The sequence below is a fragment of the Fibroporia radiculosa genome, assembly GCF_000313525.1.
Source record: "Fibroporia radiculosa TFFH 294 genomic supercontigs, scaffold1445, whole genome shotgun sequence".
Taxonomy (NCBI): Eukaryota; Fungi; Basidiomycota; class Agaricomycetes; order Polyporales; family Fibroporiaceae; genus Fibroporia; species Fibroporia radiculosa.
This window is the reverse complement of record NW_012133303.1, coordinates 18828-43956: the sequence shown is the minus strand read 5'-3', so window position 1 is coordinate 43956 and position 25129 is coordinate 18828. Positions and strand designations below refer to the sequence as shown.

The 25129-nt window shown below is 51.1% G+C and overlaps 9 protein-coding genes across 9 annotated transcripts; 4 read left to right on the top strand and 5 right to left on the bottom strand.

Annotated features, from left to right (window-relative positions):
• Positions 1-119: 119 nt before the first annotated feature.
• Positions 120-3897, bottom strand: FIBRA_02871 (uncharacterized protein; the record flags this gene model as incomplete). The annotated part of the gene is made up of 10 exons (XM_012324722.1): positions 120-538; positions 591-822; positions 854-1316; positions 1363-1754; positions 1805-1994; positions 2043-2140; positions 2192-3208; positions 3257-3498; positions 3552-3648; positions 3697-3897. The coding sequence occupies 10 exons, from the start codon at positions 3895-3897 to the stop codon at positions 120-122; spliced, it is 3351 nt and encodes a 1116-aa protein (XP_012180112.1).
• Positions 3898-5846: 1949 nt separating this feature from the next.
• FIBRA_02870 (uncharacterized protein) lies at positions 5847-7396 on the top strand (the record flags this gene model as incomplete). Its single annotated transcript, XM_012324721.1, has 10 exons — positions 5847-5910; positions 5964-6106; positions 6155-6280; positions 6331-6373; positions 6428-6539; positions 6587-6666; positions 6723-6738; positions 6790-6851; positions 6902-7005; positions 7055-7396. The coding sequence occupies 10 exons, from the start codon at positions 5847-5849 to the stop codon at positions 7394-7396; spliced, it is 1092 nt and encodes a 363-aa protein (XP_012180111.1).
• Positions 7397-7679: 283 nt separating this feature from the next.
• Positions 7680-9428, bottom strand: FIBRA_02869 (uncharacterized protein; the record flags this gene model as incomplete). The annotated part of the gene is made up of 3 exons (XM_012324720.1): positions 7680-8215; positions 8267-8383; positions 8441-9428. The coding sequence occupies 3 exons, from the start codon at positions 9426-9428 to the stop codon at positions 7680-7682; spliced, it is 1641 nt and encodes a 546-aa protein (XP_012180110.1).
• A 644-nt stretch (positions 9429-10072) lies between these two features.
• Positions 10073-11935, bottom strand: FIBRA_02868 (uncharacterized protein; the record flags this gene model as incomplete). Its single annotated transcript, XM_012324719.1, has 7 exons — positions 10073-10183; positions 10251-10427; positions 10488-10832; positions 10889-11065; positions 11120-11605; positions 11658-11708; positions 11759-11935. 7 exons carry the CDS (start codon positions 11933-11935, stop codon positions 10073-10075), a joined length of 1524 nt encoding a protein of 507 aa, XP_012180109.1.
• A 421-nt stretch (positions 11936-12356) lies between these two features.
• FIBRA_02867 (uncharacterized protein) lies at positions 12357-12941 on the top strand (the record flags this gene model as incomplete). The annotated part of the gene is made up of 2 exons (XM_012324718.1): positions 12357-12559; positions 12617-12941. The coding sequence occupies 2 exons, from the start codon at positions 12357-12359 to the stop codon at positions 12939-12941; spliced, it is 528 nt and encodes a 175-aa protein (XP_012180108.1).
• A 659-nt stretch (positions 12942-13600) lies between these two features.
• On the top strand, positions 13601-16773 carry FIBRA_02866 (uncharacterized protein; the record flags this gene model as incomplete). Its single annotated transcript, XM_012324717.1, has 4 exons — positions 13601-14278; positions 14351-14513; positions 14908-15743; positions 16348-16773. 4 exons carry the CDS (start codon positions 13601-13603, stop codon positions 16771-16773), a joined length of 2103 nt encoding a protein of 700 aa, XP_012180107.1.
• Positions 16774-17544: 771 nt separating this feature from the next.
• On the top strand, positions 17545-19239 carry FIBRA_02865 (uncharacterized protein; the record flags this gene model as incomplete). Its single annotated transcript, XM_012324716.1, has 1 exon — positions 17545-19239. The coding sequence occupies one exon, from the start codon at positions 17545-17547 to the stop codon at positions 19237-19239; it is 1695 nt and encodes a 564-aa protein (XP_012180106.1).
• Positions 19240-19448: 209 nt separating this feature from the next.
• FIBRA_02864 (uncharacterized protein) lies at positions 19449-21886 on the bottom strand (the record flags this gene model as incomplete). Its single annotated transcript, XM_012324715.1, has 11 exons — positions 19449-19586; positions 19650-20034; positions 20089-20255; positions 20313-20465; positions 20522-20828; positions 20885-21093; positions 21151-21222; positions 21274-21333; positions 21389-21478; positions 21528-21701; positions 21758-21886. 11 exons carry the CDS (start codon positions 21884-21886, stop codon positions 19449-19451), a joined length of 1884 nt encoding a protein of 627 aa, XP_012180105.1.
• Positions 21887-24157: 2271 nt separating this feature from the next.
• FIBRA_02863 (uncharacterized protein) lies at positions 24158-24597 on the bottom strand (the record flags this gene model as incomplete). Its single annotated transcript, XM_012324714.1, has 3 exons — positions 24158-24265; positions 24324-24463; positions 24528-24597. 3 exons carry the CDS (start codon positions 24595-24597, stop codon positions 24158-24160), a joined length of 318 nt encoding a protein of 105 aa, XP_012180104.1.
• Between the last annotated feature and the right edge of the window lie 532 nt (positions 24598-25129).

The window sequence follows — 25129 nt, the reverse complement described above, 5'->3', positions numbered from 1 at the left end:
GAGGACTGGACGAGTTACAGAGATAAAGAAGCCGTGCATTAAGATATAATATCGATACAAGCGTGTACAGCAGGTGAATACTCCAACAAAACAAGAATATCAAGAATGCGAACATGCACTCAGACATCGGCCTGGATCCGCACCAGCTTATCCGAGGTAATCTCCTCGACGACGAACATCCGAGTCGTGACAACCATCGTCCCCCCCGGCTCCACCATGTTGACTTTTGCCATTTGGCCTTTCTGTGGGCCATGCAGAATCAACACCTCTTCGTTGGGTTTTTCCGGGTGTATTGGTGCGAGCACCTCCACGGGCACCTGTATGATGGGTTGCGATGGGTCTAAGGGCTCTGGGAACTGGACGCGCGCGGTCGAAGGGAACTGTTCGCTGTGCGTGTCAAATATGGAGAGCACTACTCCTTGCTTGCCCTCATATTCGCCGTTATACCAGCCATTAGCGCCGTGACTACTTCTGACTTCCACCATCATTCCTCGTTTGTTCGAGATGTCTGTTTCAAGCAACCATCGCAATGGGAGTTCTACAGAATTTCAACATTATAACCCATTCGACAAATCGTGACAGGCACGTACCAAATTCGCCCTCCTGGTTCGCAAACATTCCGACGGAAACGCCAGGCGTGCTGACGGCATTCCGGTGATCGCTGAACACAGCTAATGGCGTCCGGAGGTCAGCGTAGGCGTCGAAGACCCCTGGTGTTGCGGCGGCAGCGGGGGTTACACCCAAATCGGCTCCAGGCGTATAAGGAGCAAATCCAGGGGTGGGCGCACTGAGGGGTGGCTCGCCCTGGACTGTCTTAAGTAACTATCCAGTATATCAGTAGAATATTACTCACCCAGGGACCTGAAGGGGCTTCAGCCCACGCCCCTGAAGGTCTTGCCGGCGACGCCCACCCTGTCTGTCTCGGCGATGCAGCACCGCCCCAGCCCGACCTACCAGGTGTAGCACCTCCCCACGCGCCTCCGGCCGGTCGCGCAGGGCTCGCATTACCATTTGTGTATGGATTCGGCGTGCGCGACGCGGAGTTCCACGCTGGTGTCCGCCCGCCATCAGCATACGGATTGGGGGTACGAGAAGCTGCATTCCATGCGGGTGTCTTCCCCGCCGCAGCGTAAGGATTTGGTGTACGGTTCGTTTCCCACGCAGGCGTACGGTTGTCCCAAGGTGTTTGTGCCCCCGTGCGCTGACCGAAAGACGACCTGTTATTGTACGGGTTTGGTGTCCGTGTACTGCCACCCCCTTGGGAAGGGCGGCCTGCAATCGCATTCTCGAGAGGTTCCAATACACCGGTCGGTGGTCTGTGAAAACGTCAGCATCGTCAGGGGGACAATAGACACTACATACTTCCTCCACATGAGTTTCATCTTGTCGATGGAGATAACCTTGTTTCCCGTATTGAGCTCCACTCGCGCAATGGCTCCATTTGTATCTTTGATGGTCCCAATGTACCCCTTGCTGGGACCTTTGACAACAGTCACAGGAACACCGATGAGACGATCTCGTGGACCACGACCGATATTACCAGAGCCAACCATGCCACCCATGGCACCACCGCTGAGCGCAGGGTTCATTTTGGACAAGTCCGCTGCGCCTAACTTCATAATGTTTCCCTTGGGCGCTACGGACACCAGGGAACGTGCACGCGTAACGAATACACCACCGTGCTCATTATAGTCACGATTGTGCAGGAAGGCGAAGAAGGATTGGTGGGTATGCAGGACTCGACCTTTCCTTCCCTACAGGCAGACTGTGAAGTAATTCATAGTTTCTAATATGCTCAACGTACCTCGCCGTCCACTTCCTTCACGTTATCATTCACGCGCAGCTCGTGGCCTTCGGCATCGGTGGCGATCGCTCTGTTCGAGTCTCGCCGCATGGAAATTTGATGCGGTTGGACTAGGCGTACTTGACCATTCTGATCCAAAACTCGGAACGAGTCTCGCTCAGTCTTGAATATGACCCCCACAGTCTGCATACTGTAAATACAATAAGGGCGCGCATGACCAAAGACAAATTGAACTCACTCGAGTTGAACAAGATCATGGAGCTCATAGTTCCCGACGACATTGGTTCCAGTCCCGACTTCGGCTGCTTCACGAAGATCTTTTGAGAAAACGGATACCTAGACTGTAGGGTTAATATTTCACCCTTTCTAATCGAATCAGACCTGTACCTCTTGCATGGACATGTCAGACAGGAAAGTGACGACATTGGCAGACACGGAGACAACTAGACCCGTTTCATCGGCATTCTGACCTGTCATGACCTTTACATGGTCTCCGGGCTTGAACCGCTTTCGAACACTTCTTGCTGGTAACTGTATCCGCTGGCCATCAAAGTCGACACCGACTGGCTGGATGGAAACAATATCTTGTTCAATTGAATGTACCGTTCCATGGACACCCGACTGTTCTCCCTCGAATACCTCCACATGATCGCCAGGCTGTAGAACTGATATTGCAGCCTTCCGAGAAGCTTCAGCAATAATGGACAGATCGACATTGGCATCGTTTTCTGCGCCATCTTGACCGTGCGTGAAACGCGTAATCTCGTCCAGCGTGGGATTGACATTGTCAAGTTGGAGGCCAGCGAGCTTGAAGTCCTTTTCTATGAAGCCGTCCTTGTAAGTTTCGTTCTGGAACACATAGACCTGGTTTCGCTTCGATACTGCCTTGCGTCCATACACCTTGACAACTTCTTCGTAGTTGAAGAATCGTTGTGGTGGACGCATGCTGGACGATGAAATGCCAGTCGGACCTTTCTTTCGTTTCTTACCCATAATCTCGACAGATCCATCGTCTTTGGGGTTTAAGTCGATACGCGGGATGAATTTAAGCCCAACTTCTTCACCGTTCTCCGTGATATCCATGACTTGCGCAATATCGCCTTGGTACTTCCCTCGTCGTATGCGCACCCAGCTTCCGGGAGTAACAGTCAGGTCTTGTTTCTTGATCTGGAGTAAACTAGCCATCTCCTCAATTGGAACGAGGATTATACCGCGACTAGGGTAGATCCCAACCAGTCCGTTGCAAGCATCGCTGACTTGCTTAGCACTCCGCGCTTCAACATATATCATACCGGGAAGAGAGTCACGTTGAAACGCTGAGACAATTTGCAGGGGTCGATTTGAGTATTCCAAGTCAATAGCCTTCCTCATAAGACTAAACACTAGATCCCTCTCTTTTCCGGGCTGGAACTCTATGAGCATCAAATTAAATGCAAATGCGAGTAGACTTACTCGAACGCGAACTTGCCAGAGATTGGCGTCGTGAACGGATGGCATGAGCAAACGCTGTGGAATGTCGCTCATATCACCTGAATAGCGCACAGCGGTTCGTCTGTAACGTTGGCTAACGTCTTCCGCAATCTTGGCGAGGTCTTGGTCGTCGAGCTCTCGTTCCCGCCTGTCAAACCGTGCATGGTCCGCTGCTCTTCGAGCAAGGTCGTCTTCATCGGCCTCACCACCAACGACAAATTCATCTAGTATAACATTCAGCGACTAGCGGTCGGAGATCGAGCTGGAAGCAGCTCACCACGAGCATACTCGTCCTCCTCGTCCTCATCCTCTTCATCTTCGTCTACTTCAGCCTCGACATCAAGGAAGCGGCCGACAGCCGACCTCTTCGTTCGCTGTATGATGTTCAATCAAAGTGGATGATCAATAATACGGACACAGACCTTTGGTCGCTTCTTCCCTCGTTCAGCGCCCATATCTTCTTCGTCCTCTTCGTCCTCTTCATCCTCTTCATCATCATCGTAGTCTCGCCGTGAAGGCTTCGGCGGGTTCTCCTCCTCTTCCTCATCCTCTTCTTCTTCAACTTCTTCGTTTTCCTCAAAACCCTCGTTGTTGAAAGGAGCATCCTCCTCTGCGTCAGACATCACTGCAGGACGAAAAGGGTGTAGAAAGAAAGCGAGGCGGAGGGACACTGGACAGGGAACGGACAAGAGCGAATCTCCAGGCGCCTAGATCCTGCGTGGCACGTGCGAGTTGCGGATCGGTTCGACATTTACCCCGGGGCAAACCGAGGTTCAGCACTTAGCTTTTGACTCGGTTGCTTTTGACCTTGCTCAGGCTGTTGTCGACAGACTCAACACTGCTGGTATCATCACCGCTCTCTTTACGCGCGCTCTGGAGTATTTCTGCCGTTCCGACCAAAGCTAGCCCCACCGCGTCTTGTATCCAAAAGCATGTACTTCAATAAATCTCGTTCATCAAGAATATCTAGCTTCAGATTCATAGAACATTATGTGGTGACGAGCTCATAACCACCGTGTAGTCCTACACTTTCCGTCGACAAATAATATCAAATTGGCCTTAGATCATATCGGCCTATCGGCACTTGTTGCTGCGATCGAGACGCGAGGCGGCACACAAGTCGTGTTTTTTAAATCGCGATTTAATTGCACAGTATTAAACATGTATACTGGCCTGCACTCAATGCATCGGTGCGTTAGCGTACATCTTGAGTTCATCGCTCGGGAAGATTATGGTGTCGATCATTTAGACTGTGTTCATCTCCTAATAGTGAACAAGGATATTCAAAGTCTTTCGGACTCTCGGATATGTGTCTCAAGGTTGTGGTAGGCGCGTGACAACAAGTAACGAAATCATAGTCCTCGATGGTGGATAATGACCTAGGATGTAATCCATATGTCGATGTCTCTCCTCTTGGAGGCGCAGGCGAAGCATAACCCTCCCCCATCATGCGGTTTACTGCAACGGGGAAGGTGTGTGGTGTATCCAGGTTGGAAGAGTAGCACCGGCAACAGTGCTCAGAAGCAGAGTTAGGCCGTACGTTTCAGTGATCGTCCATTCATCTTTAACTTACCTTTTATAACGGTCCATTATGTTCAGCGTGCAATTCATCATCGGTGGCTGTTGTAGTGGCAAAATGTCCAATCTAAAACTCAACAAGAAAAACTTTCAAGGCTCTCAGCGCGACAACATAGATGGTGACATACGGGGACCCGCCATTCCTGATCTCGTACCGGTTTGGCGAAGCAGGAGTCAGATGACAGGCGATGTTGGGCGTAATCGAGATGCTCTATGGCATGTCAGGCTCTCCGGCTCTGGACCGTTCTCAACAGGCTCTATACCCTGCATGCCGCGTCTTCTCACACTCGGCCCTCAAGTATTGAAACTGTCGTCGAGTATATTGAGGTACGCTGTTGTCGCTTTCGGAAAGAATGGAGTCCCATTGAATTGAGACACTTGATTCACGTATCTATTCACGTCATATTCCACCTCAGCGTAAAGCACCCCAAACGAAGCTACAACCCGGCAGGAAAAGCTGAGATCGCGGGACCTCACCCTGCTCCCTGTGGAGTGGCCTTGAGGTTCTCCGCTCCTTGATTCGACTTCTCGAAACTGTTCTTGATTCACAGGACTTGATATGGGGATACCCTCGCGGCAGAGCCTTGTTGAATGCTGCTGTATGAGCAGTGTCCAACCATGTGTTCTCCGTTTACTATGTATTCTGATGGACGACTGTCCAAGCAGTGACTGGTCGGTACCGTGCCTTCGTGGGTTGTCGAAGTAGGGGGGGCCTCATGACAGAATGACCTATCTCTATCATGAACAGAACAAACACGGTGCTTTTGTTGGTCACAAAGTTCACAGACAGAAGGTTCGCGATAGTGAACGGCGACTAATTGGCTCTGAGCGATTGTGATAGTGGCTTAGACATCTGCTGACCCTCACGTTGGTAGACTCCACTGGCTTCGAAGATAAACGCAACGTATAAAAGTCTGACTGACTGTTCCTGCGAGTTGAGGGCTTGTCTCTTCGCTGTACATTACTCCCAGTTCTCATCCAGTAGTCGTTCAACATGCCAGTGCCGACGGTCCCATCTGTTCCCCACTACACACCTGCGCCTCCGACTCAGGAGCCTCGTGAGTTTCTTGGTCTTATTCACTCCTTAACGCTAACCTTGTACCATTGCTAGTTGAGTATGCGAACCTCGCAATTCTTGATTTCGCCAAGCTAGATACTCCCGAGGGAAAGAAAGAACTGATCGAACAAGCCCGCGATGCTTTGAATACGGTGGGATTCTTCTATGTTGTCAATCATGGATTATCCCAAGCCGAGGTATATTGCCTCAATCTGAAGTGGAAGACACGCTCATACATTTTATAGAATGAACGCATTGTCGACATCGCAGATGTCCCCTTCTCTCAAGTAGAAGACGAAGAAAAGCGCCTCTATACAGAAAACATCAAGCAAGCTGGCTCATATGAAGGTTACAAATTAAGACAATACTGGGTGCGCCTCAGAGATTTTATCGTACAAAGATTACTCATTGGCTGTGATAGCACATTGATGCTGGTGTGCGCGATCAAATTGAGCACTACAATAGTATGTAGACACTTGGTGCGGAGACTGTGGAGATATCTTGACTACCACGATCAGTTCTTCGCGACGTGACGAAAAAGCAGCATCCGAAGGCCCTGAGACCTCTTCTTCCTGAGATCGAGGCGTTTTCAAAGTTCAATCATTACGAGGTTCTCCATCCCATCCTTCGGTATGTGCTCGTCTTCAATTGCGGTCGACAGCCCTAATGCAAAATAGCTTGTTGGCTCTCGGCATGGAATTGCCTGAGGACACTTTCGTGAAAAGCCACAACTGGTCTGCAGTGGGAGAGACCTGGCGTAAGAATTTCGTACACGCCTCACGAGCCAAACTGACTTCTCTACATGATGTTCAGTGCGAATGATGAAATAGTGGGTTGGAATGTTTTCTGTCGTCACCCTATTCTTCATGATGACATTTAGCTACCCTCGTTCTGAGGACGACGAAACAAAGACCAAGAACGTGTGGCTCAAGGGGCACACCGGTACGTGGACCTAGTTTCACATGGGCGAAGTCTGACTTTCATTGGCGCAGACCTCGGAAGTATCACAATCCTCTGGAGCCAACCAGTTGCCGCTTTGCAAATCCTCTCTCCCGATGGTAAATGGCGATGGGTCAAGCATATCGACAACGCACTCGTACGCCCCAACCTTGTTACATTGATCACATTTTGAGAGTTTGTGGTAGGTCGTCAACGCTGGCGACAGCATGGAATTCCTATCTGGTGGCTTCTACAAGGCGACCATCCACCGTGTGGTTCAACCTCCCGCAGACCAGCGCGGCTACACTCGCCTCGGATTATTCTATTTCGCGATGCCAGATGACGACCTTAAGCTCAATCCGCACGTTGAGAGCCCCGTTTTCCAGGAGCGGGCCGTTAAGCGACGCTTCGATGAAGAAAATACCCCCACGATGGAGATGTGGCGCAGAGGTAGGATCAGCGCATATGGGCAGTCACAGCTTCAAAAGAAGGCGAATGGCGACGAACAGCAGGTTATCCATGGGATTGTGGTGACACACTTCAATTAGATTCTGCTGTTGATGCGGACATACACCAACCTCCTGCTCCTATCACACCTTTTATTCTGATACTCACCGTCTGCAGAGCCCTGTACTATAGTGTGGCCAAACCGCCACAGTCCAGTGTCTGTCTATATTGCATGCAGATTCAACCGTTGATGAATGGTCTAACGTTGTGTTGCGATTGCTGTTCATGATCAACATGCGTAAAAATTCCCTAGACATGGTATCCACTACGGCCTATCTTACACTGTCCCTTCTCTGTCGATATTCTGTCCGCCCGATCAACTGCCTACGTGATGACGGTAGGCTTCTCTCTCTCCAGGAACTCCTTTAATTTGCTGAGCTCCAGCGCAACCTCGATGAGTCCACTCAGACCCTCCGTGGTAGGCTTGGTAAGCTCCGCAACGCCCTTGTCTGCTGCAACATATCGCTCGACGTACATCCGCACCGTCGCACCTTGGCTACCAGTTCCGCTAAGACGGAAAACAACGCGGCTGCCGTCGTCGAAACCCACGATCTGGCCCTGGTTCTTTGACACGCTGCCGTCAATGGGGTCCGTGTAGTCGAAGTTGTAGGCGTTTTTAACGACGAAAGACTGGCCAGTCGACTTCGACAAGTACTTTTTCCCGGCGAGATCACCCTTGCTGATGTGTTCATTCAAGGCGTCAACTAGCTTCTGTGCACCCTCTGACGACACCTCCTCATAATCATAACGAGAAAAGAAAGAGCGCCCGTAAACCTCATAATGCTTCTGCAAGAGCTCATTGATTCCGAGGAGCTTGTTAGGCGACTGCTTATTCGCATATGCGAGAATGTTTAGCCACGCTATTGACGAATCAGCATGCACAAATGCGTTCACGCATCTGGAACACGCACCTACAACAGCCCATACGCCATCTTTCTCCCGAATGTGGTCCGAGCCAGTACCGAAGGACTCCTCACCACAGATAGAGAGTTGACCCGCATCCATGAGGTTTCCGAAGAACTTCCAGCCTGCGAGTAAAAACCCCTTCAGGTCGCAAATCAACTTATCCTGCAGTGGTAACATACCCGTGGGTACAACATGGCATTCCAGTCCTTTCTTCTTCGCAACATAGTCGATTTGCGCGCTAGTGGGCATGCTGCGTGCCAAACCTTTCACGCCACCCTTCTTGAAGTACGGAATCGCTTCCGCCCAGTCAGCGATGATGGCGACACTATCACTGGGTGTCACGAATGCGCCCTTGCCGTAAATCATGTTCCGGTCGCCATCGCCATCGCTCGCCGCGCCGAATTGAATGTTTTCTCGTTCGACACGTTCAACAAGATCGTGTGCATACGTCAGGTTCGGGTCTGGGTGTCCGCCGCCGAAGTCCGGAAGGGGCTTGTCGTTCTGAACGGACGATTCCGGCAGTCCCAGAGTATCGACGAAGATCGCTCGCCCATACGGGCCTGTCACGCCGTGCATACCATCGAAGAGTACGCGGAAGTCATCCGCATGCTCGAGGAGGAACGTCTTGATGAGGGGGAAATCGAAGATCGATTCAAGGAGCGCAAGGTAGTCCGCGACTGAGTCAATAACTTCGACCTTGGTCGGACCGAACGTGAACGATCCAGCTCTCGAAAGATCGAGTGGAGGGAGATCAATGATCTTGTAGCTCGAGATCGTCTTGCTCTTCTCGAATATCTTATTCGTCACATTCTCCGGGGCAGGCCCACCGTTCGAAACATTGTACTTGATACCGAAATCGTTGGTGGGGCCTCCAGGATTGTGACTTGCGGTGAGTAAGATGCCGCCATTCGCTTTGTATTTCCTGATCGCATTTGAGGCAGCAGGGGTGGATAAGATGACGTTTTTCCCGACGATGAATTTAGCGACACCGTTGGCAGCACCGATTTTAAGGATAGTCTGTGCCGTCTCGGGAGAGAAGTAACGTCCATCTCCACCGATAACAAGGGTTGCACCGTTGGGCTCAATCGAGTCAAAGATCGCCTGTACAAAATTCTCGGTGTAGTGCTGCAAAGCTGTATTATTAGAGCCTGAGCAGCGATGGGTCATGATGAGCTTGCCTCCTGTTGGAAAACTTTTACCCTGTGACAGAAGAGTCAGCACTCAAATTCAAGGGCCCATATACATAGCTCTCCTCTTCAACCAACCCTCTCAACCACGTTTCTCCCGACACCGTCTATCTCGCCCAGTACGAACGATAAACGCATTCAGGACAAGACAAACCTACCTCTTTCTGAGACCTGAAGTACCAGGCTTTTGCCCATCGAAAGGCTTTGTCTGTATCTCTTTGATTTGGAAGGACATCGATGGCAGAAGTGAGATGGACTCGGCTGGAGAGTCTGTTCAGCCCAGACACTCCGTTTAAATGACCCAATAGCCACCAGTCACATGACCGACGCGTTCCTTCCTGATTCGGATCGTGCTAATCGCCTTTGATTAGATCTTAGAATAGAACGTGCGTGCACCGTCTTGGGCTCAGTCACTGAGCCCAAGACGGACGTACGGAACGACGGAAGCTTAGCATTGCGTTGAATTTTACACATATAGGCCTCAGGCGTTTGGTAAGTCAGACACTTCAAGACATCGTGGGTAGTATGGCGTTAGGCCATGAGTCTCGACGCCATAGCGAATGGTCTAGAGTACCTGAATCGGATAGCAGACATCCAGTCCACTTTCTTTGTTACATCGATCGCTTAGGTTCTAACGACGAGGAACTGTTCCGGGATTTCTGGATTCTCGTACGCCCCAAGCCGCACATCGATCCCCAGAGAGCCATCTTCCTCATACTTTACGACTCTCTCGACCTAGGTATGTCAAAGGAGATGCACGTCAGCGCTGATAATCCGGCACATAAACAAGGATATGCCTGACCTGCAAAACACGCGTGTTGTAGCCGAACTGTTTGAGGTTCGGACCGCACTGCTTCACTATGGATAAGATGCGCTCGCGGGCCATGACCGGGATGTCCTCGGACCCGAGATCTAGCGGGCGATTGACATGGACCGCGCATAACTTACGTGCCTGCGCTAGACAGGAACCTAGGGAGTCCTGTATGTTCCAGGCATGTCAGCATGGGATTCGCGATGGCACAAAGCGGCGAATGCACACCAGTGAATTCTGTTCAACGACAATGAACAACTGCTCCAGCTCTACACACCGCCTGCAGATATCATCTATGGAGAGCATGCTCATCCGAATGCGATGGACGGAGAAACGGCGCAATCGGTGCCCATGCGCATTGACGATGCTCGTGCAGAACGACTCGCTCAGCGCGGGTCCAACATGACCACCCACAGTCGAGATGTGGAACCGTTCCAGTGGTGCACTTGCAAGCAGCGCTAGTACATCCTTCTCCCAAGTCGGAGATGATTGTACGTTTACTGTTAAAGTAATTGAGCCGAGGTGGGAGAGCGCACCCGAACGGACACAGTCTTGGCTGAAGCGCGCCATGTCCTAGTGTAGATCATTCGCATCTGACCCGAGAGCTCAGAATCACAGAGCGTACTCACGAATTCTGGCGATAAACCTTCCATGCCCAGAGAAAACAAGCCATGTGTAGTACCCGAAAGAATTGTATAAAGACCACGATCAGTGACCTTCTGGCAGTTCACGAGGTACAAGTGCTCTAGATTGACTAGATGAGGGGCTAGGCTCTCCAAAACACCATCGTGAACAAGCGTTGAGGACTGGAGCCCACGTCAGCACTCTGCGACATTCTGAAGAATTGAAGCCTATATTACCTTGCATATGAGGCTGAGGTGCCTCAGGGAGGCTCCGGTGACGGATATCCACGCGGGCAACATCTCGATGACCCGGGCGCTGGGCATGATGAGTGAAAGACGCCGGAGATGAGTGAATCCAAGGAGAGTGATGGGGTCATAGTGCCCTTCATAACGACCGTTGATCTCGAGCTCCTCCAGGTGCGAGCAGTGTAGTAGCGCTTCCAGTATTTCTGTCGTCAATGATCCGTCGCGTGTCCATGTACACGAGCGTAGATTAACGCAGTTTTGGATGCCTTGCAGACAGATGCTGAGAACGTTATCATAATCGGAGGATTGTAGCGCTTTGGGGAAATCGCGGATAACTGCGACACCCGAGCGAGTGAGTAAAACATAGTTTCTACGGCGAGCAATTTGGGCGTAGAAAAAATCAAGAGGTTTCACCGTTTGCAAGGTCCAATGAACGAATGGGGCGCACCCGTTCTTTGAGATACTGACGTTTGGAAGCTACCAAAATGCAGGATTTAGAATGAATGAAGTGCTAACCGAGCTGTTTAACATGCTGCGCGAGATGTGAACATTCGCTGAGTGTTTTGAATAGTTTCACGACCTACGAAGACTGTCAGGGATATGCCTCAGATGGCTCGCTTAGCACATTACCTTCGCTTTCCCTTCCTTGTGCCATGCGTATATGAACGCACGCTCGTACAGGAGTGATATTGCAAAGGTGTAAAAGTACTTGTTCACTAAACATAGTGCCGCGAAGTGACTTGGTCGGACGAAGTGCTGGACAATCAGCGGAAGGAGTTCTAGGGGAAGATCAAGAAACTGGACCATATGCCTGAATCTCTTTCACTCTGCCCTTGATTAAGGCGATCCAGAAAAAGAGGAAGCCGTGTGACATCGACGTTGTGGACTGCTTTCAGCCACCCGGTCTCGGAGTGCGGAGCGCAGTTTCCGCTCATCACATGCGCGAGCCCAAGGGCGTCCGACAAGGACTCCTCCGCCGGTTAACGTGATTCTGAATGTAGTCCTAGTCTACTACTAGTCCTCACTCGGAGTTAATTGATTCTTAATGTTCAACAAGCCTCGGCCAGCTCATCATACCCCGTACCTCCTCCCGGAACCAATGGAACCAGTTGTTTACAAATCGGCTCAGCTTCGGCCTTATGCAAAGCTACCCGAGCTTGTCGATGAGGATGTATAATTGCGCGAAAATTCAGCAATACCATCTCACAAATTCAGTCATCCTATCGTCATGTCCAAAACAATCCACGAGACCGTAGCTAAACGCATCGTCTTCACGACATCCTTGCCAGTCGCCGAGATCGTAGCTCGTCTCGACAAGGAGCTCAACAGGGACAAACCGGGCCCTACGATCAACGAAATTCTGCGTAGCTCGAAGACGCGAGACGAACAGGAGCAGAAGATAGGGGAGCTGTCTGGAGGAAAGGATTTCGTGTGCGTGATATTCGCAAGCAGACGGCCTTGCGCAGTGCTGATGTTCGAGAACGGCAGATTCTTCGGTGTGCAGCCGCACCACGTGTGGCGAAATGTGTACAGGGGCACGACGAGCTCACCGAAGACGTACCAATACGTGCTCGGGAACCCGCTCATTGCGGAGACGATGTTCAAGCACGACCTCTATACTGGTCTCCACGTCCCGCCGCGGATTCTTGTCGCGGAGAAGGCTGATGGAAGCGGCACTGAGGTTGTCTACATATTACCATCGACAATCATTGCGATACCAATTGACGGAAAGGTGAATGCCGAGCTCAAGGCCGCAGCAGAGGCTCTTGACGAGAAACTTGAGCAGCTGGTGCGGAGGGTGACGTCCGTGTAGCCGACATTCCGGGGCAGGAGACAAAGGGGCGAGAAACACACCTGCATCACTTCTGAGTCTAGTATGGTGTAGTCTCTTCTTGTGAGAGCGATATGATCACAACGTGTTTGATTGAAGCGTGCGGGTTGCATAGAAGCTGTATACGTATCTATCGATAACACGCACCTTCACACAAAGTACAGTTGAACGGACTGGTCTATCCCGATATAGAACCGCCTCCATTTTCTGGAACCCGTAGAGTGCCAATATAAGAGCACTGGTGAGAAAGTGTGAGGGACGGTTAATAACACGTAGTGATATTGCGCAGGAAATGAGGCTGTTTCACAGCGAATGAAGAACAAGCGTGTAAATATGCAACACGTCTGGTGCAATTGGTCGAAGTTGTGCGGCTGTGTACATGAAGTCTGAATATGAGCTGGCACAAGGATAAAATCTGTGGGCAGCAAAACGGCGGCAGACGCGCAAGGGTTGGTAGCCACGCGAGCTTCGCGTGGCCTTTCCTATCAGGGCAGTGAGGCGACCGAGGGATTGAATAAACGCTCTCCTCTCGTGCTGCAGCCGGGTCGTCCGATGCTGTTCTGCTCTTGTTCTGCTCTCACCCTTCCCTCTTCCAACGACTAGCCCGAACCTTTGGTGTTTTGGAAAAAATTCAGCCAAACATGTTGCTGGAGGGAGAACCAAGCACCAGTGTGTCGACCATCCGCGGTCTGCACAGACTGGACACTGCCATCCCCTTCAGCATGTCGGACACCTCTTCTGAGAGATACTCTGAATTCACAGAGACATCAAGACCTCACTCCCCATCGCTCCCATCATCTCCGCACAGTGTGCTGCCCTCGCCGAGCAGCCCCTCTGGCGACTCAGTCTCCTCCTTTCCCTCCGTCTCCTCGTCCTTCCTCTTCTCTTCTGGTCCCGGCAGTCCACCACAGCTCCCACTTCCGGATTCGCATGGAGGCGGTGAGTTGCACGACTCCACTCGAGGGCTGATTATCCCATCGCTGGCGCTCCCCTCTCCCGCACGGCGTCCGACAGCGTATGGCCAGACGTTAGGCGACCTCCGCTTGCTCATTCTCGCCCCTCGCCGTGCCGCGTCCTCTACGGCAGCACTCGTAGATCACTTGCTAGAGGAAAATGAAGACGTAGTCGACATAGGCCCTTGGGAGGAGCAACAACCCGGCGGCACACCCTCTGATGAAGCTGCAGATGATGAGAAGATAACCGTGCGCCGAGCGTCGACTCACTGGGTCGAGCATCGGGACGCCCACGGACTGGAGCGCATCGAGCCTGCACGAAACGTGGAGATTGCGGAACTTCCGGGATACGATTCTTCAGATGACGTGCGTGCGCGTGCAATTCCCCCCAGACATACTTGATGATTGCTGACGAACGTGTATCATTACGTCGCGCAGGCCGAGGATATTGTTAGGCGGACACTTCCCGTAATCCATGCGCCCTTCCGCCAGGTGTTCAAAGCGCTCAACCCTGACTGTGCCCCAAATACTGTGCTTGCGAGTCTCCTGTCGTCTTCGACTGCGCCTCTTTATACAGCTATGATCCTGCTGTTGACGTCATGTGAGTATTTCTGCCATGGCGGGATGCATGCCGTAATTGCCGGATCTGTGAGCGCGCATCATCGTCTCCTTGCCGTCGCCCAGAGTTGCATTTGTCGTCAAAGGATCTGCAGCACTGTGCCTTTGAGCCTGAATTCACGGTTGTCCTGATAAGAGAGTGATGTATGCCCAGGGCCTGAACCAGCCGATCTTCGACAATTCAAAGTGCTGGTTTGATTTGACCAGAGGCGGTTGTTGGCAGCATCTTGCCAATGTCCGTCTCTCGTCATCATTTACTACATGGTGTTCGCGCAAGGGGAAAATGATTGACGTTGCACGGACAATGATCAACGCTAATTTTGCTGTTCAATTTCTGGCCTACCACCTCATCGATTTGAGCTGACACACGTTCTCAGCACCCACCCAGACGGAAAAGGTTCTCATGGACGCACTCAGCCCGCATGTTCCGCTCATCGTCATCCCCCCACTGCCGGATCCGCCGTCTTACCCATTCTATACGCCAAGCTACTCGTCATATCCGCACACTGCGGATTCCTCCGCCTTCGCATCACCCGTTCATCCGCCCGAGTCTAGCTCACCTTCCGCCAGTGCACCACTTTCGGCTTTTCGCCCATCGTCACCTGAGGCGTTGCGCGCGGGCCTATTCCGCACGCCAGAATCACTTGCACATCTCCGAGCAGAGGGCGTCGCGCGCTTCCTGCGCTGGCGCGAAGTCGAGCGAGCCGTCGAGCGCATCAACCAAAGTTACAGCGTGGGGCCCACCAAGCCCGCTAGAATGGAAGCAAAGCAGGGAATGGTATCAGGACCACCTACCGAAGCACCTGCCGGGGGCCAGGAGAAGATCGGGTGGAATAAGGCGCAGTGGGAAGCCGAGTGGGAGGGCACGCTGTCAGAAGACATCGCAGTCGCACTTCGACAGCGGAGACGCGCCGAGACTGTCGTCGCGTCGCGTCTCCAGTGTGAGCAAGACGAATGCAGTCTGGATGACCGGCGCCCGCCTGTTTTCTCCGAGATGCAGATACGCAGGATGCGCAGGCCTTCGCAGGCGTGCGCGCCAGCTGCGTTTGACCCACTACACGCACGGTCGCTGTTCATGTTTTCGCTCTCGTTGCTGCAGCCGCTTCGTGCGCGGCTGATGTACACGCTGTCGTGTGGCCGGTTTGGTATTGGCAGCCGCGACACTCGCGAGGAGAGTGCAGTGGAGGAGACAGAGGGAAGAGCGCAGGAGAAAGTACGTACGAGCTTTGGTCTGCATTTAGGTTTGGCGCTGGTGGGCGCGTTTTGTGCGGGGATAGGCCTGGGGCTTCTCGCTGCGAGAGGGTAATCGTCGACATCGATATCTGATTAGTAGTTTTACCTGTAAGTGCTCTTCATTTCGCGTCTCAGCTTCTGTCACCAGGATTGTTGTAGTGTCTGTGTAGGGACCGTGGAGTCGGGTGTAATTTTAGGTGTCTTCCCCTGCCGTTCCGTTCCTGTATCTCACGCCTGCACATCTATATTTCATGACTCGGTATCCGTGATGCAGGAGTCTCCTCGTCCTCTCGACTACTCACTGCTGCACGGTCATGGCAGGATTCAACGGTACCCTCTCGCGAACTGTGGCTGAAGTGCGCGGTCTCGTGCCCGTAGCACGAGGTCACGTGGAGCGCGTCGCGTGTGGCACGCGTGTCGGCGAGGTACGATCGACTCTGCATCAATCGGGTAGCCGCTTTGTGTCCTCCTGACCATGCTCGCTTCACGTTTGAACATGTGTGGGTTCACCGTCCTTGATTATTCCATTTCCCTCCCGTCGGGGTCGACGTCCGCTGGCAAACCCTCTGGCAGACCCACCACAGACGGCCGCGGCGCAGCATGCAGAAGAAGCCAAGCATGGAGCAGCGCCATCTGCGGACGAAAAGGAAGCTGGCCGCCGGGAATGGCTCGAGGTCGAAGCGGAAAAATCCCAGAGTACGACTACGTCCAAGACCGACAGCGGGCTCTGGCAGCCCGAGTATTCAGCCGCCGTGGCCGTCTTTCTCTCTCACCCTCGTTCGCGCGGCGCTGCTCTCGCACGAACACCCACTTCACCTTCCGCTTCTGCTTTCTCAACTTCAGGAACGCTTGAGGCAGCGCCAATTGTCGCGGTCCGCTGTGCGGTCCATTCAACATCACAGAGTCTACTCGCAGGCGAACACGACGTTTTGGTTCCGGAGCTCGCAAGAAAACATACCGGACGCGCAGGCGGACGACGACACCGTGACTCCATGCACGGACGAACCTGAACCGATTTCCCTGGAGACCACGTCTGAAGCCGTACGTGGATTTTCCTGTGCTGTATATTTTAACAGCGCTTTTGATTCATCGAGTGTCTGTGTTGCAGGAGAATCCAGGACAGCCTGACGTCGATGTAGACAATACGGCCTCTGTCGATCCTCTAGAATGTCGAGACTCATCAGTTAGCGACGACGAGCGGCAGCCGCGACGGACTTGTCTTCACATTATGATATGTATACGTAGGTTGGGGATCCATTGCCTTCGCTCTTTCACTGCCTGCGCTTAGGGACGTATGGTTATTCTGTAGTATTATCTGGGCCGCCTGGCCAATCGCTCTGCTCAATCCTTCATAGACGTAGACTATGCATACATTTTTCTGTAGTACTATCCACTTTCACGACACTATAGAGAACCTCACGATACCCATGCATTTGCACGCTCACGTTGTCCGCAATATGATAGTCACGTCTGAATCTGTAACTTTCTGCACGACGAGGATCGGTGAAGCTTGTCTGACAATCATGCAGCAGTACGCACAGATATTGAACAGGTCAAGTGTTCGTATGCGGTCGACCACTGTATTGGAATTCATATTCTGCACACGCAATATATCATGTCTTTTGCATAGAATCAGCTTCACTTGAAGTATATAGTACCCGGCCCGAGCGAAGGTGAGCGTCTAAATGTTCAGATCAATTAGAACTTGAACTGATTAAAATCATCCAACGACTCAATTTCTCCAACACCTTTGAACGCATCCCTTTCGACAGATGGTGCAAATGTCTGACCAGGATCTCTCTGAGGGAACTCGATCCATTACTCAAGAGGCCCTGCGATGTGACGACATCCTTGCGGAAATCTTTCAGTATTTACACCCATCAAGCATGACCAGTAGGGCGATGCAGAGCGATTGCCAGCGTGCGCTAGTTTGCTGCGCTCGTGTCAACAAAGCCTTCTCGCATTATGCTCTAAACAGCATATGGTGTGAACTCGATAACGAGAAATTTGCATTGAACATATTGCCCTCGTTCCAGGAAATTGTCTACAACTATGGACGCCGCTATCGTACATCTCTTTGGGACAGACTGGAATCCACATACGTACGTATTTTACCTATTGCCGGATGGCTCAAAGTTGATGCCCATCTTCTACAGCACCTCCAGGGTGAGATCTCACCGGCTGAGGTAGAGCGCTTCCATTCATACGCCATCCGAGTTCGCAGTATTCGCGTCTCTGCTGAAGAGAAACCTGGGATACGTAGTGTGGTGATCCAGCAAATTGCCGCACTGACCGGAGGATGCCTGTTTCCTGCACTCAATCGGCTGGAATGCTCCTATTACGAAATGAGAGATAGCCTCAAGGACATCATACCATCCATGCTAAGTCCTACCCTTCAGCATCTTTTTATTGGGGAGAAGCATGTGTACAATTTGGAGGACAAATTGGAACGGGATTTAGAAAGTACAATTCAAGACATCGTCACTACTTGTACTCTGCTGCGACAAGTCGAGCTATACGGCCTTTGCAAACACGTGGACGTGGTCTCTCTCGTTAATGCTTGCAAAGACCTTCGAGACATATCGATGCCTCTCTGCTCCGTCAGCAATGCAGTCTTTCGAGGTCTTTCCGCTTTGCCGAAGTTGACAAAATTATCACTCAATATCCATCAAATCGACATCGAGGCCGGTACATGCAGACAATTCTGCACACTGACCGAATTGAAGCTTGGAGGATCCGATCGCCAAATGTCAGACTTCATCCTGTCTGGCGAGTTCCACACTGTTCAGATGCTTGAAATTGCATTTACTTCAGTATCGTCCATGGAATCCGCACATACCTGCCTTTTGCATGTCGCATCGAAGTGTTCAGCATCTCTACGCATACTACGGCTAGGGTTGAAGAATGGAAGTCAAATATGTGATGGAGCTCTTGTTGACCTAATCTCCCCCTTCTCCCCTGCCATTCATCTGCGTTCAATACGTGTTAATCTCTGCTCGATGAAAGTCACGTACGCCGCCGGTAACTTCCAACAGTTCGCATTCACCTGGCCAGAGATTGAAGATTTTACGCTCGGCTATGCTTGCAATGACGCTATCAGGTTCGAACCCCACACCAGCTGTCTGCAGATGCTCTTCGACATTGCATCCGTTTTTCCTCGTCTCCGCAACGTGACCCTACCAAGTCTGGAACCTTTGCCACATGTGGAACTTCAGACATATGGACTTACACAACACGGTCTTGAAAGAGCAGCCTTCAAAGACGGAGAGGCGATCGAGCGAGCTTCCCTCGATGATGCACCAATACGTCGTCTCTTAACCCTACTCGTTTCCATATTTCCTACTTTAAAGCTTGATTATAATGGGACAGGATGGGAGTACCTGAGGGAGTCGTATACCACTATTTTCAAAGAGATGATGAAGCAGATGAGCAAGATTCAGCAGATGAAGATGGAAGAGTCGACGGCGATTGAGTGATGAAAGGGCCCGACATCCTATCCGATACCAATGTGCGGCTCCTGCATGCAACCGCATTGTGAAGCAGTCAAGATGGGAGTTCCATTGGCAGCCCCAATGTGAGTGTGTATGCGAAGCAATATCGGATCTAAAGTTCACAGTGTCAACCCAACGCAAGCGTATTCAATTCCATGTTAGTGTAACAATGTCGTGTCGTAGATGTACATTCTTTAGTTCAGCTTCAATTCTGTATTGCAATGGCAAATCGACTCAATACCATTGGGCGTGGAGTGAGACCCTGCGAGAACCAATACCACAAGACCATTGGGTTCGTACTGATCCCAGTTGGGCTGGTTGGTTGGTTCCAGCTATTACGGAAGGACACCTGAACAAATTCAGAAATCGGTTGCGCGTTTAGACAGCTCGCTTACCTCATTTACCGCATATAATACAACAGTTCCAGAACTCATAATCTGCTCGCCTTTCTCTCCAGGAATTAACAGATCTCTCCGGACTGGTCGTATGGCCATCACATTCTCAGTAAACACAGGGTGGCCTGGCTGAATAAGTATACTAAGCGCATTGTACCTTGTACCATCCTGCATGGGACGAAGAGAAGTAACGGCCCAGCCATTTTGGGTGACGAGGCCATCAAGGGCCCACAGCCATCCAAGTGCAGATGGGTCCCTAGCTTGGACAATCAGGATCCTAGACCCGGAGTCCTGCGTTTTAGCGCTCTGTCCAAGCCAGAACCACCCAGGATAAAGGCGCATGTCGGGCTCTAGCCAGGCGCCGCTGGAATTAACATGGATCCACCTATCAAGAAGTACTCAGAGACGGAATATATATCGTTGGATGGTAATCACATACCTTCCAATGATCGGCGCCATAGCATCGAGGACGCGATTGCGTCTGTGATCATCCAGTAACTCAATTGTCGGAACCGGATTGTCAGCTCTGGTAACTACCCAGTTCTGAAAATGCTCAGTGGAATGTAGCCATGCATCGCGGTCGAAGAGTAGTGAGGATTGTCCACCCTATGAAGCGGGGGCCTAAATGGGTGTTTTCCATCGACGCTGAACAAAAATGCTCACCCGCACAAACAGAGTCATCGTGATTGTTTGATTTGAAGCGAGAGTTGTCGTCTGTGTGTGCGTACCGACACTACCACCAATACCCCCACCCCAGCCCATGACACCTGCTTGCACGGCGGCAGACAGTTCCTGGCGAATGGAAGTCTCGTGTGCCTTTCAACAAGTCTATTAACGTCAACTATCTTCAAGCAGGTAAGAAAAATACGTACCTCATTCCAAGCAATCGCTGAGCTCGTGCACACATATGTTGCCCCAAGTACTAGTCTCGTGTTGAATATATGCCCATAGTAATTGAAAGCTGTCATGAGGTTGTGTCGGATGACATTTTGCGAATTTCCTTGTAGTGCCCAATCGATAGCCCCTATGAAGTCGCTTGAGATATGGGCTCTCATCTCTCTGACATCAAAGTCAATGAAACCACGAGTGATTTCCAAGAATGATGATGCGTATACTGTACGCCGCTCATTGACTCCCGAATGCATATTCAACAATTGGACTGAAGTAGAAGCAGATACCCTGTTGATTAATGTAAGAACATGAAAGACCCTGTCCATGATGTGCCAAGCCCTTACCAAGGAGAGGAAAAGTCAACAGAAGCTTCAGTCCAACCATTGTTCACGAAAGATGAGGCCGACGATGTCTCCATTGTATCAGATCGGAATCTTGCTTCGTTCATATTTGCGGCAGGAAGTGGCCCATCGAAGATGTACAGTTCTCGACCACTCGGCATAGGCCCGTTGGGTGTGACGATGACACCTCGTAGGATATTGGTACTACCGACCTTATAATGTCAAATCTTAAGTGTCAAATTTCCACGCGAGCCAAAGGTTGAGCTGACCAGCGCTCGGCGTAATTCAGGTGATTGATTGACTTGCCACATATTGGGAGGGAGTGGGTCTGAAAACGCCACCTGGTTTGCAAGTGGTTAATGAGGGATGATTCACAAGACATTCCTTGTTACCTCGTCGACTACAGCCTCCAATAATTGTGCCCCATCTTCAGGCTGAGGAATTTTCGGGAACTAGGTGCAAGTGTGTAAGGAGCATCATCAAATAATGGCGAAGTACAGCACATACCGGGGCAGGATCTTTGATAACGTCGATCTTTCTTCTGGGTTTCTTGCACCAAGCGAGTTTATCATCACAAAGAAAACACGGCGTCGGGAGCTGAAAACGTAAATGAGAATGTCGAAGTCAGCAATAACACACAGCCGACCTCTTCTATATTGGCTGACACGTTAACAGTATCAGCACTGCTATTTTCAACCGTAGTAGCTTTATGCTGCGCCTCAATTGGGAAGTAAACGACTGCAGGGTGCTCTGCTGGTGTCACCTCAGTGACCCGGTTGTCTGAGTCGTGGTGAGTAGCATCTAGAGGATTCAAGGATGGCTATAGATTCATGAATGAGCACCTTAGTGTTAGAGGGAGTCAAGAACTAAGAGAACCTTGATTTCAACCTCTTGGGAACTAGCGGTAGCCAGAACTGTCTCGCCACTGCCATCCATGCCAGCGAGAGGGGAAGCCTCAACGGTAGCAACATTAGTAGAGTCGATGTTGGGGGACAGATTAGACATTCTCCAAAGAGATTCCTGGCAGTACCGTCAAAGAGCTGTATTGGTCTGGGCTTTATACTCATTGCAGGTCTTCGCCGACGAGAACTTCCAGGAGGTAAGCCGAAAGTTTTGCAATTGACTGACAATTCCAGCTCCTCAGAGAGTATAAGAAATCACTGTTACGTCTGAGAGCACGCATGAAGATGCTTGGCAGCCGATGGCAGTACTTTCCTTGCTTTCTGGAGGATCATCGCGATTCGAAGTCGCGGAGAATGCAAGTCATCTGATTGCTCGAGACCAGCTGCGCTTCCTTACCACGCCATTACACGGTCGACGCGGAAGCCTCCCTTCACCTTGAGCCAGCACCTCGTGGACCCAGTGGACCCATTAGTTATAGTTGGTTTGCTGGTAATGCTCCTTCAGAAAATGGCCCAGATTTCTGACCAGCGTATCTCTAAGGTCCTTCAATCAGCCAAGAAGCCCTGCAATGCGATGACCTTCCTGTAGAAACTTTTCAGCATTTACACTAAACATGACCAGTGGGACGATGCTGAACGACTTTTGTCGTGTGCTAGTCTGTTGCGCACGCGTCCGCGTCAACAAAGCATTTTCGCATTATACTTTGAATAGCCTGTGGTATCAAATTGACAACGAGAAAATCGCCTTGAGCATGTTGTCCTCGTTCGAAGAGGATGTCCGCCGTATCTATCGTTATCCTCTTTCTCGGAGTATTTATAGATTGGAGTCCAAGTGCGTGCGTACTTCTCCCATTGCTGGATGGCTTTACATTCATGTCCATTCAGTTTACAACACCTCCGGGATGAGATCTCACCGGCTGCGTTTGAGCACTTCCATTCATTCGCCATCCGAGCTCGCAGCGTTCGCGTCTCTTATGAAGTAAAATTGGACTACATAGTCTGGTGATCCTGGCAGCAGGTTGCCTCGCTTGAGCGCAGAAAATAGACATCCTCCCGTTAGCGCTAACAGGAAGATGTCTATTTCCTGCGCTCAATTGGCTGGAATGCTTTCATTACGAAATCCTCAAGGACATCATACCATCCATGATAAATCCTACTATTAGGCATCTCGTTATTGAAGAGAGGTATGTGTACAACTTGTATGACAAATCGGAACGGGATTTGATTCAAGACGTTGTCACTACTTGTACTCTGCTGCGACAACTCGAGCTGTCCGGCTACTGCAGACTCACAGACATAGTTTCTCTCATTAATGCTTGCAAAGATATGCGCGGCATATCGACGCCTGTCTGCTCCGTCAGTGATGTGGTCTCTCGAGGTCTTTACGCTTTGCCTAAGTTGACAAACTATCACTCAATATCTGTCGAATCAGCATCGAGGCCGATACATGCAGGCAATTCCGCTGACTGACCGAATTGGAGCCTGGAAGATCCGCTGGCCAAATTACAGGCTTCATCCTGTCTGGCGAGTTCTGCGCTCTTTAGATGCTTTAAATCGCATTTGCCCCAATGCTGTCCATGGAATCTGGACCTACTTGCCTTTTGTATGTCGTGTCGAAATGTTCAACGTCTCTACGCATACTTCAGCTACTAGTATCATCGGCCGCTCCGACCGATGTAATTCTGGCTGATCTAGTCTCCCCCTTCTCTCCCGCCATTCATCTACGTTCAATACGTGTTGATCTCCCCCTTCGTGTCAGTCACGTATGCTACCGATGACTTCAACAGTACGCATCCATCTGACCAGAGATTGAAGATTTCAAGGTCGCACACGCATATAATTGCGCCCACACCAGGTGTCTGCAAATCCTCTTTGACATTGCATCCGTCTTTCCTCATCTCCGCGACATGACCCTACCAGCTCTGAACCTTCTGCCTCCTGCAGTTCTTCAAACATATGGTCTCGCAGAACGCCAACACGATCTTCAGAGGGCACCATCTGAAGATCAACCGTGATCGAACGAGCCTCCGTTGATCATGCCCTGGGACATCATCTTTCTGCCCTACACATTTCTGTATTTCCTACTTTGAAGCTCGATGATGATGATTGCACATGGTCGTCTGATGAGCCATATACTAGTCTTCTTGAAGAATTGGTGAACGAAATGAGCAATATTCGGCAGATCAAAGTGGAAGAGCCAACAGTGGTCGCGTGATGGGAGAATCCAGCGTACTAATACTTTCTTCAACTCGTCGTGCTGATGCTACGGCCAGCCGTCCATCCTGTTACTTGGCGCATCTTACGTAGGACTATTGGATCTCGTGTCATAGCTATTAGGATACACAAAGCGAATCTGATGTACACAAGTAAGACATCACAAATTGTAAACAATCATTACCCATGGAATCAGCGCGTCGTCGCGGTATACGACAACCTCAGAGTACTTCACTGCGCCGCCTTGCAGCGAAGTGAGAGCGTCAATCTTGACCCGCAAACTTAAGCTAAGCGCCGCGCACGCCGCTAGTGGTCGATCAACTCACCGAATCATACCCGAGAGGTGGTCGCCGCAGACTGGTGTCCTTTGATCGCAGAGCAGCCCTCTTGCCGACTACGACCCGGCTCAGTAAAACGACTTTGTCGTTGGACTGGTTGTTAATATTTTTCGCAAAGTAGTCCGCCTCTGATGCGGACAGCAGACAAGAAGCTGAGCTCCTCAACGGTAGAAGGACATGATCTCGACTTACTGTTCGAGGCGGCCGTCGAATATATGCCTCTACCCCAATACCCGTCCTTCTCTGTGGTACACACGCTCATATTGCGTTCGACGACATACTAAAGACCACCTACTGGCATGCCCATCCGCGAAGTGGCATTTAAGAACATGGCACACGGCGCAGTCAGGAAGGTTGCAGGGGCTAGTGGTGTTCTCCCCGATACTGCATGCACGACCGAGTCCCTGGAAGAGGGGCGTCTCAACAGGTCCCCGGACTCCTTGGGACGCGACCTGAGCCCTGATTTATAGAACATATCAGATACGCGCTCTCCGTCAATAGGTCTCAAAAGACTACTTGTACTGGTCGTACTGCTGCGCATGGTTCCGGGCTTGAGAGCTTCGCAAATCGACTCGGTAGATGCTCCGGATAGAGGGAAATGCTTTCTGCGGATTCATCCAGCCGCTAGTGAGCAGCCTCTGCGCTGAATCCGTTCCAATGTCAGCGCGGGTGCTCCAGTGAGCTGATTGGTTTTCTACCTGTGGTGTAATCGGAGTCCGAGGGATGGAGTCTTGTGAGGACCTGGATGCACGTACAATGATAAGGCAATCGTAGCAAAGTAGAAGGTCCATCAT